Here is a 16,586-nt window from a genome sequence, read left to right as displayed (position 1 = left end):
GCTAACTGTATTGCGTTGGATGGGCAATGTGTAACATAGTTTTCCTTTTGCATTTCATACCTGCACAATCCAACAGGGAGCCAACAATTTGGAACAGAATTAGTTTAGGAATTGTCTCAGTATTCCTAGAGAACAAATATGAAAACAGTGTGCGTGACATGTCAGGTAAGGAGCACATGGCATCCTGGGGATATGGGGCCTTTACCAGTGACTTAGAGTGAGTCAGTGTGCACTGGACCAGGAACCTGGAGCACCTATGGGCTTCCTTAGGTTTGCGATGAACACTTAGGGTTCCTGTGTGGGTAAAACATCAGTCACACCTTGTTCATTCATTCAGCAAATTTTTACAGACCAGGTCACCATTTGCCACTTACACATTTGACAGTTTTGGATCATCTATTATAGAATAATCACATTTGAATCCTTACCAATTCATTGATTCATCAGAAAACGTTTGTGGACTATTATAGGATACCCATGTAATAGTCCCGAGGTAGACCAGGGTTGACAAAAGGAGACACTGGTTTCAGCTGTAATATATAAAGAGCGTGGACATAGTCACCACTATTCTGACAATAGGGAAAAACTTGACATGCTGAGAATCAGGGACTTCCTCAACTCATCAGAGAACTTAGGTTCAGGGCAGGTTGACACTGGCCATCTGGAGAGACAGGCACAGCAGAGATGCTAAAACCTCCTTAGTGGAGCAGAAGCTGTGAGAGCCAGACACTAAAGGAAACTCTTGGAGGACAATTTTGTTGGAGGCTGACTGGACAAGTTTGAGAGAAAAGCTATTATAGGTAGTAGTCTCAAGATGACCCCACTTTCCACTGCCCCTACTTGCCCGAGCCGGCCTCAGAGTGATTAGGACAGGGGAATTAAGGCTTGGTTTATAGAACAGTGTAAAGGAGGTAGTTGAGGGTTGGCATTAGATTGACTAGTTTGCACACACAGAGTGTTTTACTGTCTCTATAAATTGACCAGCCCTGGGAGGCTGGTACTCTGACATCAGCAAGTCCCAGGTGTCAGAACATCAAAAGATACAGAGAATAAAAAGGTGTGGTTAATGCTAACTTCACTAGATCCTTATGATGAAGATCTGATACAGAGCCCTTCAAGGCTGTGGCTGGGGAAGAGTCAGTGATAAGTGATAATTGTGAAATGCACCTCAAGCCTTCTCCATAACAAGGGTTATTCTCCAGAGAAAACATTGCCAGGGCCTTACCCTAACTGGGAATTCCCAAGTGAATTCCTCAAAGTCCAGAGTCCTCCTAACTGCCTGTGTCACTGAAAGGGAAAAAAATCCCATGGTGAACAGGAGTCAGGGCTTCAAGGAAATTTTCACATAATGATAAGGTGGTTAAATATCCAAGAAGACAAAGCAACCTTAAACATGTATGAACATAACAACATCAAAATACACAAGGCAAAATATACTGATAAACCTGAAAGGAGAAATAGACAAACCCACTATTATAATTAGAGCTATCAGGCTTCCTCTTAGTAATTGATAAACCAATTATACAGAAAATAGAGGATAAAAATACAGAAGTTTGAGCAGCTCTCTCAGTCACTTTGACATTTATAAAATGTAAAGCCCAACAGCAGAAGAATCTACATTCTTCATTCACCAATATAAACCACATTCTTGAAAAGATGTTAACAAGTTTAAATTTAAAGTCATACAAAGTATATTCTTAAACATAACAAAACTAAACTAGATATTCATAACAAAAAACTGACTCCAATAGTTGAAAATTAAATAGCAGATTTCTATATAGCTTATGAGTCAAAGAAAGTCTTGAAAGAAATCTTAAAATATCTTCAACTGCATAGAAATGAAAATATAACTTATTTAAAATTTGTAGGATGCAGCCAAAACAGTGCTTAGAGGGAAATTTATAGCGGTGAGTACATATATTGTCTTCCAACAAAATGCCTGACAGCAAGTACTTTATAAAGAAATGAGGTTTGTTTTGGCTGACAGTTTTGATGCTGAAAAGTCCAAGTTCAGAGAGACACTTCTGGTGAGGGCCTCTTGCTGCACAATATCATGGTGGGAGTGTGTGCTTAAGTGGTGCCTGGGGAAGAGACCAAATGAGGGCTGGCAGAGTGGCTTGAGTGGTAGAGCATCTGCCTAGCAAGGATGAGGCCCTGAGTTCAAACCCTAGTACTGTCAAAATAAATAAATATAAATAAATAAAGTGGTGCCTGGGGAAGAGACCAAACGTGTGGAATGGCTTCACTTGATAATGATCCATTCTCAAAGTAAGTAACCCAGTTGCTTGGGACCTAACTCGATCCTTCGAGACAGGCATTAATCTTTTCCAAGGGCCATGCACGCAATGACCTAATTACCTCTCAGTAGCTCCCAGCCCTTAAAGGTCCCACCACTTCAGTGCACTTCAGCTTCCATCAGTGCACTTTTGGAGAACACCCCCAAACCATGTCCAAACTTCTTAAAGAAATTATATGAAGTCAATAACCTATAATTCCATATTAGCAAGCTACAGAAAGAAGTGCAAATTAAGCCAAAACCAAGAAGAAGAAAAGGAATAATTGACGCAGGAATCATTGGGATTAAAAACAGGAAACCACAGAGAAAAAGCAATACAATCCATGCTGGTTCTTTAAAATGATCAGCAGAGTTACTAAAGCATTAGCTGAGGTAAACAAGAAGAAATGGAGAAGGAAATTTTGATTCTCCGGACGCCAGTGTTCATGCCTGGCTAAAGCAGTCCACTGGCCCGTCCTCAGCTTTGTTTAGGGGACCCGTGTCCTAGAGTATAACTTCATTTTGAATATCAAGTTAAGAGTCCCTCCCACCGGGGACCCTCGCACTTCTGCTTTTGGGTTTATTTTGCATGCTGACACTATGAGGAAAGCCCAGTTACCTAGTTACAGACACCAGCCTGCAGCAGGACACCCTCGGCTGGCTCCTCTTCCGCTCTCCATTTCAGCTGTCCTCTTTTTAAAACCCTTCTCTCTACCGAGAGCTTCGTCCTTGTCATGCTGCATGCTGTGTGATGCCTCTGACTGCAGACCTGCATGTGAATCCAGGAAAGGAAGGCTGGGCCGGTAGGACTGTGCACCAGTGGGTGGGGTGTGCCTAGGATGGAGATCACGCCTCACATTTAACTTGTTCTTCTGCCCTGTGCCAACAGTATTCTCTGCTGAACATACGCCCACCCTCAGCCATGCACTTCCACCTTTGCACCTGCAATTCTCTGGTGACAAAACCATCTTTCTCCCCGGGTGGAACCTCTGCCAATTTCTTTAAGCATTGGATATATTTATATCTCAAGTTTATGAAAGACCATCATAAGTTTCTGGAATATTTTACAGTCATGAGTCTCCCACGTTATTTTTTAATTGGCTAGAGGAAAAACTCTGCATTCAGAGTTTTTTCTGCATTCAGTAAAACTCTGGAGATTTCTTAATGCAGGTTCATTGTGTCCATTTGGTTGAAAGCACATGGTTTGGATTCTCCAGCAGCCAGGGGTCCCTGTACAGGTTGTTTGTCTCGTTAAATGGACAGATGGAAAAATACAAATAGTGCCTGAAGGCTGGAAGCTTTTGCCAGATCCCTGAAGGTCGGACGGAAGTGGTGGCTGCTGACTGTGGTCACTGCTAAACAGAGGGTCTCAGTTCAGGCCTCCCAGCTGCCTCAGTTCTTCTGGGAGGAAGGGTCTTGGAACTTGGAGTGGGATCAAGCCTCAGGATCAAGAGTGGATCAAGTTAGCAGAGGCACTCCATAACTTACTGCCCTGTTCGTCTAACTTGGCTATTTGCCCAAGGACAAGACCAGTGAGACCCAGCCAGTATTTTCAATGTGAATTCTTTTGTCCAGTATTTGGTCAGTTGTTAGTATTTTTCCCCAGAGGAGAGTGAATGACAAGGTGGCTCCCAGGACATAGCAGACGGCATAGTTCACTGGGGTGACATCCTTGGGCCTGCTTAGAGCCAGCACAAGTGCCAGCCCACTGGCTGCTACTCCATGCCATCCTCTTCTGTTCATGACAGCATGAGAAGGACTTTGCTGAGGGACAACCTTGACTGTGACCCAGTACTCTGTTAATTACTCACAAAGGCTGACTCTCTTTGAATAACCAACTGTGTGCCTCTCCCCTCCTCTGAACAGACCCACATGGCACCTGATCTGTGGGGAAAGACCTCAGGGGCAGTGTCCGGGGTGGAGCCCTGAGCCAACTCTCTCACCCCAGGCATCAGGAAACCCTGGGTACTTTTATTGTCCTTCCTGGTTCAGTTTTTTGCCCATGGCAAGGGGCAGTCCAGTTTCAGCACCCCACCTGACTGCCTTTCTCTCCCATCTTGGGGGAAGTGGTGTCTCTCTTCACTCTCAAGCAATCTCTCATGAGAGGTACACATTAGGCTGCTTAAAAAATCACCAGGGACCCTGATTAAAATCCATACTTCCTGGCTCTCTGGCCTCTTAGCTGGGCCTAAGTTGATTTCAGGATCAACATTTCTATCCCTCCCTTTGACCCCATATCTGTGCCCACATGTCTCCTTCTGCACAGTGAGATCCTACTGTGGAAACCCATGTGCAGACCAGTGGAGGGTGGTTGTCAGCAGAGCCGGGTGCTACATGAGGTGGTCCCTTGGCATCTCTTTTTGACTAGTCATCTTTCTATATAAGTAACCAGCCAGTCCCTGATCAGCCTTTCAAGATCAATTTTCCTTCCAGGTTGGGCTCATTCCTCTTATGAAAATTAAACTAACCCACAGAGGAAGCATTTCCTAGCACTTAATTTTCTCAGCTTAAGGCTGAGAAAATTCCCAGGTGCATTTGAACAAGGCTGATTTGCATCAAGTGACCATGTGGTTTTGAGTGTGGGATTTGCATCTACCCCTGAATGGTATGGACTTGGCAGAAATTCCCCTCACGTCTTATTTATCCAGAGAGCCATTTACTTCTGCCACCGTCTACATTATACGAGAGGCTCTCACAGCTTGTGATGGGAAAATGAGCCACCTTAAATTGTAAGTGCTGGTGGGAAAGGTTCACTGCAGGAAGCGGAAGGGGCTGGGGGTGGGAAGCCAGCACCCGCAGGAGCAGTGCTCCAGTGGTCTTAAGAAAAGCAGAAGCGTGAATCACAGGTCCTTTGATAACAAGGACAGATAGGCTCAATAAATAAAAGTAATTTTTAAAAAAGCATCAGAGACATAGGCTGCCTCTTCTGGTTCCATGTCATGCTAAAACCAACAGAGATTTAGGAATGAGAATAATATTTTTAAGAGCACGGTATCATATAGAGATAACTGGTTTTCTCAAAATATCCACAGCAAAAATATGCATCTTTATGTATGCTTTTGGGCCTCTTTGGGGAAGTAGGGAGAGGAGAGGAAAATTATATCAATCAGTGCTCATTGCTCATGGATTTCTTATTTACGAATTTGCCTATTCACTAAAATGTATTTGTAATCCTCGAATCAATACTCACAGCACTTTTGTCATTTGTGGACATGTCGCCTAACACTCTGAGCTTGGACCAAGTGACCCTCTCTGCCTCCTTGTGTCGGTTCTAACAGTGTAAAACATCTCTCCATTTTCTTGCTTGATTTAGTGCTTTCTTTTTAGCATTTCATGCTTCTCATTGATGATTTCACTTTTTAACATTTTACCAAACTTAGTGCTCAAGTGCTGCCTGGTGTCTCCAAGTACAAGGTGGATGTGCTTCATGGAGTAAATCTGCAGGTCAGAGAAGTGTTGTACAGGCATGAGTTGCAGTATTGTTCCAGTGAGTTCAACGTTAACATATCCAACGGTGTAAATGAAACAAGTTTCTTTAGACAGAAACACATGTGTTCTGATCGGTTGACAAAAAATGTAACCAGAAGATCACAGGAATTTAATCTGGTCTTTTCCCTAGCAGCAGTGGTTTGGAATTTGCAACTTTAGGATTCATGGTGACTCTACCAAAATCCAAGAAGAAATGACATTTTGTTTCATGCATATGATGAAAAGAGAATAGAGACAAAGTATTAACATTAGTGAAATGGAGAGGAGAAAAGAGAAAGAAATGCCACTATGAAAATTTATGAGTCACAGTGTTGTTCACAGCCGTAATAATATGAACTTTGGGATTCATCTTTGGTTCTGGTTCCCAGGTTGTTACCACTCAGTGAATGAAATTCCCTTCCACTAGAGTTGGCTCTGGACAGCTTTTCAGCTGCTTTCCTGGTTCTAAGCTTCTGCACCTCACCTTCTACCACACTGCCCCTAGAAACTTCCTTCCTTCCTTCCTTCCTTCCTTCCTTCCTTCCTTCCTTCCTTCCTTCCTTCCTTCTTTCTTTCCTTCCTTCCTTCCTTCCTTCTTTCCTTCCTTCCTTCCCCCTATCTCTCTTTTTCTTTCGTTTTGCAGTACTGGGGATTGAATTTAAGACATAATGTCTGTTAGATAAGCAATCTATCACTTGAACCACATCTCAGTCCTTTTGCTTTTTGTTTTGTGAGTGTGAGTGTGTGTGAGTGAGTGTGTGTGAGTGAGTGTGAGTGAGTGTGTGTGAGTATGTGTGAGTGTGTGTGTGAGTGTGTGTGGGGGGGTGGTTTTCAGATAGGGTGTCACAGTTTTGCCCAGGTTAGCTTTAGAACACAATATTCCTTCCTCCACCTCCTGAGTTACTGGAATTACATGTGTACATCCAGCCAGAAACATGATTTATTCATTAGTCCAACTGCTATCTGAAACACTGTGCTTATGAAGGCAGGCATGAGGCTAGGGCTTTTCATCTAAGTAGCTGCCTGATAAAATAGAACTACACAAGTTATATTTTCCAATATAAATGCATTTTAAAGGATGGAGCTTATACAGTCATCCTTAGTTCTGAGACTGGGGAAATGGACCATGAATATCTACTGGGAAAGGAAGATCAGGAGTCAGTCAGTGCAAAATGACACAGTGTAACTGAAATCAAATACACAGGAGACGTAAGGACGCTCAGAGACAGATGAGGCCCATCAGCATTCACAGGAATTCATTCTACAGGCTTGGCAAAAGCCCCTGGTAGACTGCTCAGGAGAAAAACAAAACCTGTAAAAGCAATATGGCTTCATTCTAAATTTAACCCTTGCAGCAAATCATGCTTGGCATGAGGCCTGACTGATGCTTGACTGGCATGAGGAAGGCTTTCTGGGAAGGGAGCATTGTCCCTGGCTCAGTCCAAGCCTCTGTTCATCTATCTACCACCCTCATATGGGTGTGTCTCTCTATCTGTCTCTCTCCCTCCCTTGTGTTACACTCTCCTGCCAAGCATGCAGCTTTCCACTCTTTTCTGCTCCTGACGTGATATTGTCCTTCTCTATCGCAGAGCTTCCACTCTTGTGGGACCACTTGCCATGGTACCACCATACTCTGCGTTCATGACTGTGACTTGTCACTGTAAGCTTGGTGGCTGTTGTCATCTGCTTTCACCATGAGGGGCTGTGACACTAAGGTGCCAGGGTCACACAAAGCTGGAACAGGATGGAGCAATTCCTACTCTCAGCCTCTGCTCTGAACTCCCAGCTCTGCTGTCTTCTAGGTCGCTAGGCTCCACCCCCAAGGGCTTCCTTCACAACCCTCCCAGAGTATTAGTTCATCTAATTTATTGTTGAAAGGATTAAAACTTTAAAAGCACACATCCGATTTGCATTTAGGCCACAGCAGCTAACACAGTTACTCCCAATCACGCATCTGCTTGCCCCAGGGAGCACTTGGCAATGCATGAGATGGACTTGGGATCATGCTTGGGAATGGGCTGCTCCTGGCATCTAGTTAGTAGAGGCCAGAAAGTCGCCTCTAATGGACAAGACAGCTGCTCCCACCACACCCACACGCCACAGAGGATCACTAGCTTCACTGATAAGCAGGCTAAGGCTGAGTAACCCTGAGCTAACTCAACGGAAGACGCTAGAAATGGGTGGGACTGACAGAGCAGGTGGGCAAGGCAAGTGCAGCTGTCTTAATATGTAATAGAGGTTGGGGAAGGTGTTGTTGGTGTGACCACATGTGAAAGTTCCAGAACCCCCGTGTAGATGCTGGACAGCTGGGCTGTTCACTGGCACAAACCAAGAATATGGAGGTAGCAGCATGAAAGTTGGTGGCACTTTTAAGAGGGGCTTGGGTGGCATAAAATTGTGTGGACAAAGTGACCAAGACATGAATGCTCCTGAAAGAATGTGAAGTGAAGAAGAAGGGCTTGACTTGGAGTTGTTGCTGTGGGTAGGCATTGAGAGGGTGTTTGGGGGAAGCAAAGGTATACCCTGTATCTTAGGGATACACAGATGATTGGGACTGGAGGAGAAGTGCAAGAAATCAAATGAGGAAGCATTTCCTACCAGAAGCTTCAGGCACATGCTGGCTCCCTTCCCATCAGAAGCTATGAGTCTTTGTTAGAGTCAAATTCCGTTGATGTAGCCACAGGGCTGGAACATCTGGAAGGCTGAATGAGCCTGATCACACAGCAACTGGACATTTTGTATTTTCATTAGGAAAGCAACATACATTCATTATAAAAAAAAAACTCTGAAAAGGAAAATGCAGCATACTTCCATTGAACAAGAATTTTCTGGATAGCTGGTAAACCTTGAAGCATGAGCAAGTTACTCAAAATTTACAAACTTTTGTAGTTTATATTTTATGATAAGAGAAAGCTTGCAGTAGAGCTATGAAGATACAAAAGTCACAAGAATGAGGTTAAAAACTAGTGGGGGCAGCCACCTGAAACTGATCATCAGGACACACCTAAGGGGATGGTCTTGAACGGAGACCACAGGCTGGGAAGGAGGAGGGGAGAGCACTATGACTGGTGACACTATAGGCCTGACACATGAGGACAGGAAGAAGTGTGGTGTGGCTTGAAATGGAGTAAGACAAGGAGACCATTATAGGCTTGGAGAAGAAGGTTTGGGATGTGACACAGATGGAAAGATGGCTCGAGGATAACTACCTGCTGGGTGGGGAATGAAGTTGAAAAGGAGTACCAAGTAAGACTCCATCACTTGAGTGATGGTGTCCCACTTCTAGGGCAGTACCAGGGGAGTTGGTAAGAAGTGCATGGTTTGGGAATGTATTTTGGAGGAAGACTATTAGAGAACCCTGGAGACTGACTCATGGAACTTACTTCTAGATTCCTCACTCCTTAGCTGCATAGATGGAGCTCAGTTCCTACCTGACTACCTCTCAGGGGAAAGCCCCTGCTCTGGTGAGTGCCCTAGGCTTATGGTAGAAAGCATATTCTTTTCTGACTCCGCGGATGAGACGTGTGAGTTGAGGGAAAGGAAGACTCTTGAAAGTCTCTAGAACCTTATCCTGACCAGAAGTTGTAGTTAGTGCCACTTCCTCCACAGAGAGACTAAGGAAGCAATGTATTTGGTGAGGGGTTCACATGAGGAATGGAAAACCCCATTTTGAGTCTGAAAATCTGAGTTGACTGTTGGACATCCAATAGTCCAACAGGTTCAGAGCTCAGTGGAGAGAAATGGGTGCCTATTAATCAACAGGTATGTTTATATTTGTTTTTATATCCTCTTCCCTTGCACCAGGAGCTGCCCCAGGTGTGGAGGAATATACTCCTAAGTGCACACTTAGCCTATGTCATAAAAGGCCCCCAAAAGTGAGGGATTCACTGGGTTTTGAGGAGATCACCTGACACTTGAAGACCCTCCCTCCTGAAGAGCTACCAGGGCAGGTGTGTTCTGAGGTGAGACCTGATAAGCTGACAGGTGCAGAAAGGAGTGAGGGAGGAGTAGGAGGACCTGTTTGTGAGGACCAGAGGCCTTTTTTTTTCTCAGTTTTATGCTTTTAATTAAAGTGGTTGCATACATGGGAAAAATAACCAGGAATGTTGAATTAACAAAAAATAGGGAACAATTTCTAAACACTATTGAGATTATACCAGTGGGTATTGAAGTGAGCTTGCAGCGTGGACTCTGCCCGTAATCAGAGAAGGCGGGCTTAGGCAGAGTGTGTAAGCCACAGTGACAGGTGTGACGACCATCTTCTTTCAAGAAGGCCTAGGGAAGCAGAGGGTAGAGACCAGGATAAGGTCCCAGGTGGGTACCAGGGATGCCAGCCCTGAGAGGTACATGTGGAGGCACTGAAGATGCTGTTTGTGCCCCAAGCTAAATAAGAACTGCCTTGAAGTGAACCTGCTCTTCTGGTCAAACCACTGCCACCACCCACAACATGGCTCCTCTTCCTTCAAGCCAGCACCCAGGTCACTTCCAGTGCAGGAGATCACATTGTCAGAAGGAAGAGGGCTGCTCAGCCACAGTAGTGCTGCTGGCTCTGAGCACAGGGTGACTTTTCCTTCCCTAGAGAAGATGAAGGGGCTGTCTGCTTGGGAAGGAGACAGAAACTCCCCATGTAGAATGGTGGTTCCCAGAGGCTGGAGACTGTGGGGAGATGGGGAAGCTGGTCAGCAGATACAAAGGAATGGTTAGACAGGAGAAATCGGTTCTGGTGTTAGGTCACACAGCACCATGACTATCAACAAGTATATATTGTATGTGTATTTCAAAATAGTTCATAAGGAGGGAGGATTTTCAAAGTTCTCATCACAAAGAAATAAGTATCTAAGGAGACAGACATATTAATTACTTTGATTTGACCATTACACATTGTGTATATATTGTACTGTGCCACATTTATATGTACAATTCTGTGTCAGTTAAAAATAAATAATAACAAAAGCAAGAGATATGGGAGCAGCTGGAAGGATCCGTAAATTCCCCCCATGCCTTGTCATATCCAGTGCTGTCTCCTATGGTTGCCCTTCCTCATGAAACTCGTGACAAAGTACACACACCAATGTAAATATTAGTGACAAACCAATGGATTGCAAAAATGTAGTCAAGATTGATGTAAGTCATAAAGTATTTGTAAACATTTCATTTTAAATAGCATTCCTAAAAAAAGTAGTGTCTTAGAAAATACACCTGACAGAGTTCTGGACTCCGAAGGACTTGGGAGTCCTCCCAGGGGCATTCATCCATAAGCAGGCAGCTGATGGGGGGGGGTGGTCTCAGCTGGGTCAAGGTCCCAGCATCCCTCTCACCAGAATGGCGGGAGTGGCAGCATCCCAGTTCCCTGCAATATAGCAGAATCCCTGGGCAGCATGCACACACACGGAAGTTCCAGAAGCACCAGGCTAGGGCAGAGAGAAGGCAGAAGTGAAAGTGGGACCCTAGAGAACCGTGTCTGTGGCTGGCACAGAGTGGAGTGTGAGAAGTGTAGGCTTTGGGCTGTCACTGTGCAGGACAGGGCAGGGTCAAGCCTGCAGCAAAGGTGTCATAGAAAGATGAGCCAGGGTGACAAAGAGGGTGAGAAGAGAGCCGCGCCTTCCAAAAGACACTACTCCCTGCTTTGCCAGGTTTGTCTTTTTGATACTAGTATTCTTAAATGTAGACTGTGCTTCAAACCAAAACCTGACTGAAAGGGGAATTTTTGGAAACTTGGTGGACAAAGAAGAATTGGACATGACAGTCAGCTGTCATGAGAAATAAGCAAGAAAAGGAGTATTTGCACTATCAGAGCTTAACAACGCTTGTGCCTCTTAGGGCCACCCAGGGGCACTGCTGTGAGAGTGGTGTCAGAGAAATCCTGTTCCCATCAGGCTGCTACCCTCAGCTGGGGCAGCCACTTACAGGGTGGCTCATGCTGAGAAGAAGCTGTTGCACAGAATCACCTGTGCTGTTGTGTGTGCCGTGTGTATGGGATGTGTCTACATTTGACTGTGGTTTGCATGTGGTATAGATCTATATGTGATGTGTAGTTTGTATGTGTGATATGTGGTGTGGTCTTTGTGTGTATGTATTGTATGGTCTGCTGTGATGTGTTAAGTGTGTAGCATGTAGTATGTATATGTATGCATGTGGTATAGTGTGTGTGTGCGCTTTGTATGTGTGCTGTGTGTGTAGTGTTTATGTGTGGCAAGGCATGTGTGTATGTGATATTGTGTAATGTGACAGGTGTATTTAGTATGTGGTATGTATGAGTGTGTGATATGTGTGTATAGGATGTAAGATATGTGTGTATGTGATGCATGTGTGGTGTGTGTATATGATTTGTGTGTCATTTGTATGTGGGTGTGTATATGTGATAGGTGTATATGATATGGGTGTGACAGGGTGTGATGTGTATGGGGGATGTCGTTAGGGTGTCACTTTTTGTAAGTTGAGCAGTAGCTTGAGTGAGGCAGAGGTCATGAGTGAGGCCCTAATTGCAGCTCTCTGGAACTCAGTCCTGGGGTTCAGGTAGACCTCACTGATGACACCACTATGAGGGACAAGTTTTCCTCAGAGTCATCTACACCCAGAGCACCATTCTGTTAAACTCACGCAGCTCTCTTTACTTCCCTGTGCCTCTGTCCATTCTTGGTGGTGGTGGGCGGGGGGGTGCTTGTGAGTCCAGCTCTGCAATGCTTCTGTCTGCTTCTCTTTTTACAGTATTTTTTCTTATAGTACTTTGTCCCTAATGTGGGGTGGAGGAAAGGGAAAAGCAAATTAGTCACTTTTGCCAAACAGTATGTATTTGGGTGAATTAATCAGAGAGTGTGTTCAAAGACTAACAATTAAGTGAGTAGAAAGGGTCACACCTGTTGGGAAGTCCACAGAAGGAGTGTTTCCATTCTGAGCAGGAAGGATGTGTCTTAGGCTAGCAAGGTCTTGGATGCATTTAGCAATGTCCCTTACTAAGGTTCCTTAACCACGGCTCTCTCATCTTTGTCTTGCCCAGGTGCACCCTTTGTGCAAGCTCTCACATCCTGAAGGACTGTCACAAGCATGGCAGGCAACGTGGCGGACAGCGCCAACCACCTGCCCTTCTTTTTTGGCAACATCACCCGAGAGGAGGCAGAAGACTACCTGGTCCAGGGGGGCATGACCGATGGACTCTACCTGTTACGCCAGAGTCGTAATTACCTGGGTGGCTTTGCCCTGTCAGTGGCCCACAGCAGGAAGGCACACCACTACACCATCGAGAGGGAGATCAATGGCACCTATGCCATCCCTGGTGGCAGGACCCACAGCAGCCCTGCTGACCTCTGCCACTACCACTCCCAGGAGTCCGACGGCCTGGTCTGCCTCCTCATAAAGCCCTTCAACCGGCCCCCTGGGGTGCAGCCCAAGACTGGGCCATTTGAGGACCTGAAGGAAAACCTCATCAGGGAGTACGTGAAGCAGACGTGGAACCTGCAGGTGGGCTTTGCCAGCAATGCTGTGTTCATGGGGTCCCACAATCCCACCCAGACACCCATTACCTGCAGACCCGTGCAAGCATTGTGCAAATAAGCAACCATCTCTTTAGTCTTAAGGTTGACTAAAGCATGCCTTCCTCCAAGAAGTCACCCTTTCCTCTTTCACAACCCCTGCTGTGAGCAGGGACCTGCATGCCGATAGGGTGGGTTTCCCAACGGTAGGAAACCACTGCCATGCAAGTAGGTCATGGTGGCCCTTTGCAGAGGCACTGATGGATGTCTGTCATTTCTGTTTACATGTCCACACAAATTCCTGACATCTTGCAGAATTTTTTGCATCAGCATATACAAAGCTGCCTCATCCTCTCTTTTGCAACCTGGCACTGCCTGCTGTGTGCCATAATTTATTTAATTGGTACCTTCTAATGAACACTTTTATTATTTGTAGATAGTGCTGCTAGAAACATTGTTCTATACTCACCTACACTAAGGTTGTGTGTGATAGGTGCAGGAGAAACTCTCTAGGGGGTGGGCTTGCCACAGAAAAGGGTGTGTGTGTAACTTGAACATAGTGACAATTACCATTTTAAAAGGTTGAAGAGGTGGTGACAGTTTACAGTCTTGCTTGTCACTCTTTCTTTCTCTCTTTCTTCTCTCTCTCTCTCTCTCTCTCTCTCTCTCTCTGTCTCTCTCTCTCTCCCATTCCCTCCCTCTGGTCTCTCTCTCCCTTCCTCCATCCCCCCTTTCCTCCTACCCTCCCTTTCTTCCTTCCACATCCACTAAGACACCAGAGAGAAGCCACCACACTTGATTTTTCTTTTCCTTCTTCTTTTTTTCTTTTTGTGGTGCTGGGGAATCAGACCCCGGACCTCAAGCATGCTAGGCACATGCTTTATACTGAGCTCCATCTTGGCCCTGCCATGTTCTTAGTGGCAAAAGCCAACAGGTTTGGCTGATAATCTCCTGCTTGCATTTAGGTGTTAACCGTTGTTCTTCTTCTTTCTGGATGTATGTTCTATGCATTTTGCTGTGCTATTTGATACACACAAATTAAGACATCAAGTTTTTGAATATAATGTATATGAGTCTGTTTACTCTTTCAACAAGTTCTGTATTAAACTCAGTCTTTCAGACAGATACCCCAATAATGTGTGTTCAGTTTTTAATTATCACCCATTGGGTAGATCTTAGATTTGTGGGCTCTAATTTGCACACAGTAGATTCATCCTTTTCCAGTGTGCAGTTCTGTGGGATTTGATAAGCACAGAGCACTGTGCAATTCCCATCTCAATCAAGACAAAGAAGAGCTCCATCACTCTATCCAGCACCCCCATGCCCAGCCCCTGACAACCATGCATCTGTTTTCTGGCTCTCCATTTTGCCTTTTCCTCAGTGTCACATACCTGGACTCCCACATTATGAAGGCTTTTCAGTCTGGCTTCCTTAACATGGGATATTTACCTGCTTTTGCTTCTGCTGTTGCCTGTGTCCGTGCTGGCTCTCAGCGGTGTGTGAGTGGATTCTACAGTCTTCCACTCTGGCCTCTTCACTCATCTTACTCCAGATGCCTCTGTGGCCATGACCATTGCTGCCTTGGTTTTTATTCCATCTGTGAAACCTGTAGTGCACTCACATTGTCATCATCCTCTCTCCTTCTTCCGTCTCTGTGTCTGAGATGTTTACATTTTTACTTTTACTCCTTTGAGCTTTCTTAATGAATACAAATACACTCTGGCTCTTCATTAATTACTGTCAAGAAGATCTGTTCCTTCTCTCTCACTAAGAAGGATTAGGAAATTAATTCACTTAGTTTTCAGCCCCATTTTTGATTGCCACATGAGCCTGTCCACATGAGCAGGAATGCTCACCTGTGCTTTCTGTGATGCTGTTTCTGGCACATACAAGAAGGAATGGTGAGGGCCCAGTGGAGCCTTGCAGAGGCAGACATGAGGCCACGTGTACATTTCTCACACATCTTAAAGGCGTCTTGCTGGCTATGAGATGACCAGGCTCTAACACAGAACCTGTAGCCTACTGGACCACATGATCTGAAGGACCCAGGGCAGGACACCTGTTCTCTGGACCTCCTGGGCTAGCCCAGACGGTATTCAAAGTTTTGCCTGCCTTTGAAAAAGCCAATGTTTTTATCCAAAATCTATTTTCATATTTATACATATGGAGGTCCATAAGTAATATATAAAGATCTTAGTGGTTTTATTACTGGATGAATGAATGAGTGGAGGATGGATGAATAGATGAAGAAAGTTTGGTCCTGCTCTACCATGTAGGCTTCTGGATAGAGTAGACATGACTTCTGTGATTTTTCCATTTCTCCCTGGCCTGCTCACTCTTCCTCTGCCCACTGCAGGGCCAGGCTTTGGAACAAGCCATCATTAGCCAGAAGCCCCAGCTGGAGAAGTTGATCGCCACCACGGCCCATGAAACAATGCCATGGTTCCATGGCAATATCTCTCGGGATGAATCAGAGCAGATTGTCCTGATAGGATCAAAGACAAATGGAAAGTTTCTGTAAGTATCATGTTTTTTTCCTTCATCTCCTAACACCAGGCATTCTTCAACTCTTTAGGGCTAACTCAGCTTCCCTGGTTGTGGACCCCACGTGACACCTGGGTATTAGCATTTGACTTATACAAGCTGACCTATCCTAAGGACATTTCAGACTGGAGCTACCACTTGTGACCCAGCATGTGTTTTGCCCAGTCTGACCCTAAGGTGCGGCATCTTATTTAAAGAAAATGGTATCCAGCCACATATAGGTTGAGTATTTCTTATCCAAATGCTTGGGAACAGAAGTGCTTTGGACTTCGGATTTTTCCTGATTTGGGAATATTCACATATACATAATGAAGTATCTTGGGGATTGGACCCTAGTCTAGACTTGAAATTCATTTATGTTTCACAGACACCTTATATACACAGCCTCAAGGTAATTTGATATAATATTTTATTGCATATATATTTTGGCCCATCACATATAAGATCAAATGCAAAATTTTCCACTTGAGGTATCATGTTGATGTCAAAGTTTCAGATTTTGAAGCATTTCAGATTTTAGATTGTCGGATTATAGATGCTTAACCTGAATTCTGCTTTCAGTGGCAATTATGGGATGTAGAATCATACCTGTGGTGACTCTACAAAAATAAAAACCTGGAGCTTCCTCACTCTGATTTGCGCCATGATCTCAGACTTGGCTCCTGCTTGTACTTGGAACTAAGTGCTAAGTGGACAGATGAAAAATGAGTGGTTCCTATAAACAGTGATCGCAACCTGTGAGTTCAGAAATTAGAAGGCGTGGATCTTGGGTTTTTATCCCTGGTTGTGCTCGGTGGATCAATAATCTGCATTTAGAAGGTTCCTGGAGG

At 44.8% G+C, this 16,586-nt stretch overlaps 1 protein-coding gene across 10 annotated transcripts in view; it reads left to right on the top strand.

Annotated features, from left to right (window-relative positions):
- The window catches only part of Syk (spleen associated tyrosine kinase), an 83,253-nt gene that overhangs the window by 25,155 nt on the left and 41,512 nt on the right, over nucleotides 1-16,586 (top strand). For 5 of the 10 annotated variants that reach the window (XM_020166375.2, XM_074052369.1, XM_074052371.1 and 2 more), the window contains 2 exons: nucleotides 12,741-13,201; nucleotides 15,569-15,729. In XM_020166375.2, the coding sequence (XP_020021964.1) occupies nucleotides 12,788-13,201; nucleotides 15,569-15,729 (575 nt within the window). In that variant the 5' untranslated portion in view covers nucleotides 12,741-12,787. Of the gene's footprint in view, nucleotides 1-1,734; nucleotides 5,005-9,547; nucleotides 9,706-12,740; nucleotides 13,202-15,568; nucleotides 15,730-16,586 lie in introns of those variants that run through there. The other 5 variants (XM_020166329.2, XM_074052368.1, XM_020166351.2 and 2 more) reach the window with 4 other exon arrangements.

This window comes from Castor canadensis, chromosome 13, assembly GCF_047511655.1.
Source record: "Castor canadensis chromosome 13, mCasCan1.hap1v2, whole genome shotgun sequence".
Lineage (NCBI taxonomy): Eukaryota > Metazoa > Chordata > Mammalia > Rodentia > Castoridae > Castor > Castor canadensis.
Note: the sequence above shows the minus strand (reverse complement) of the source record. Positions and strands in the feature narration are given on the sequence as shown.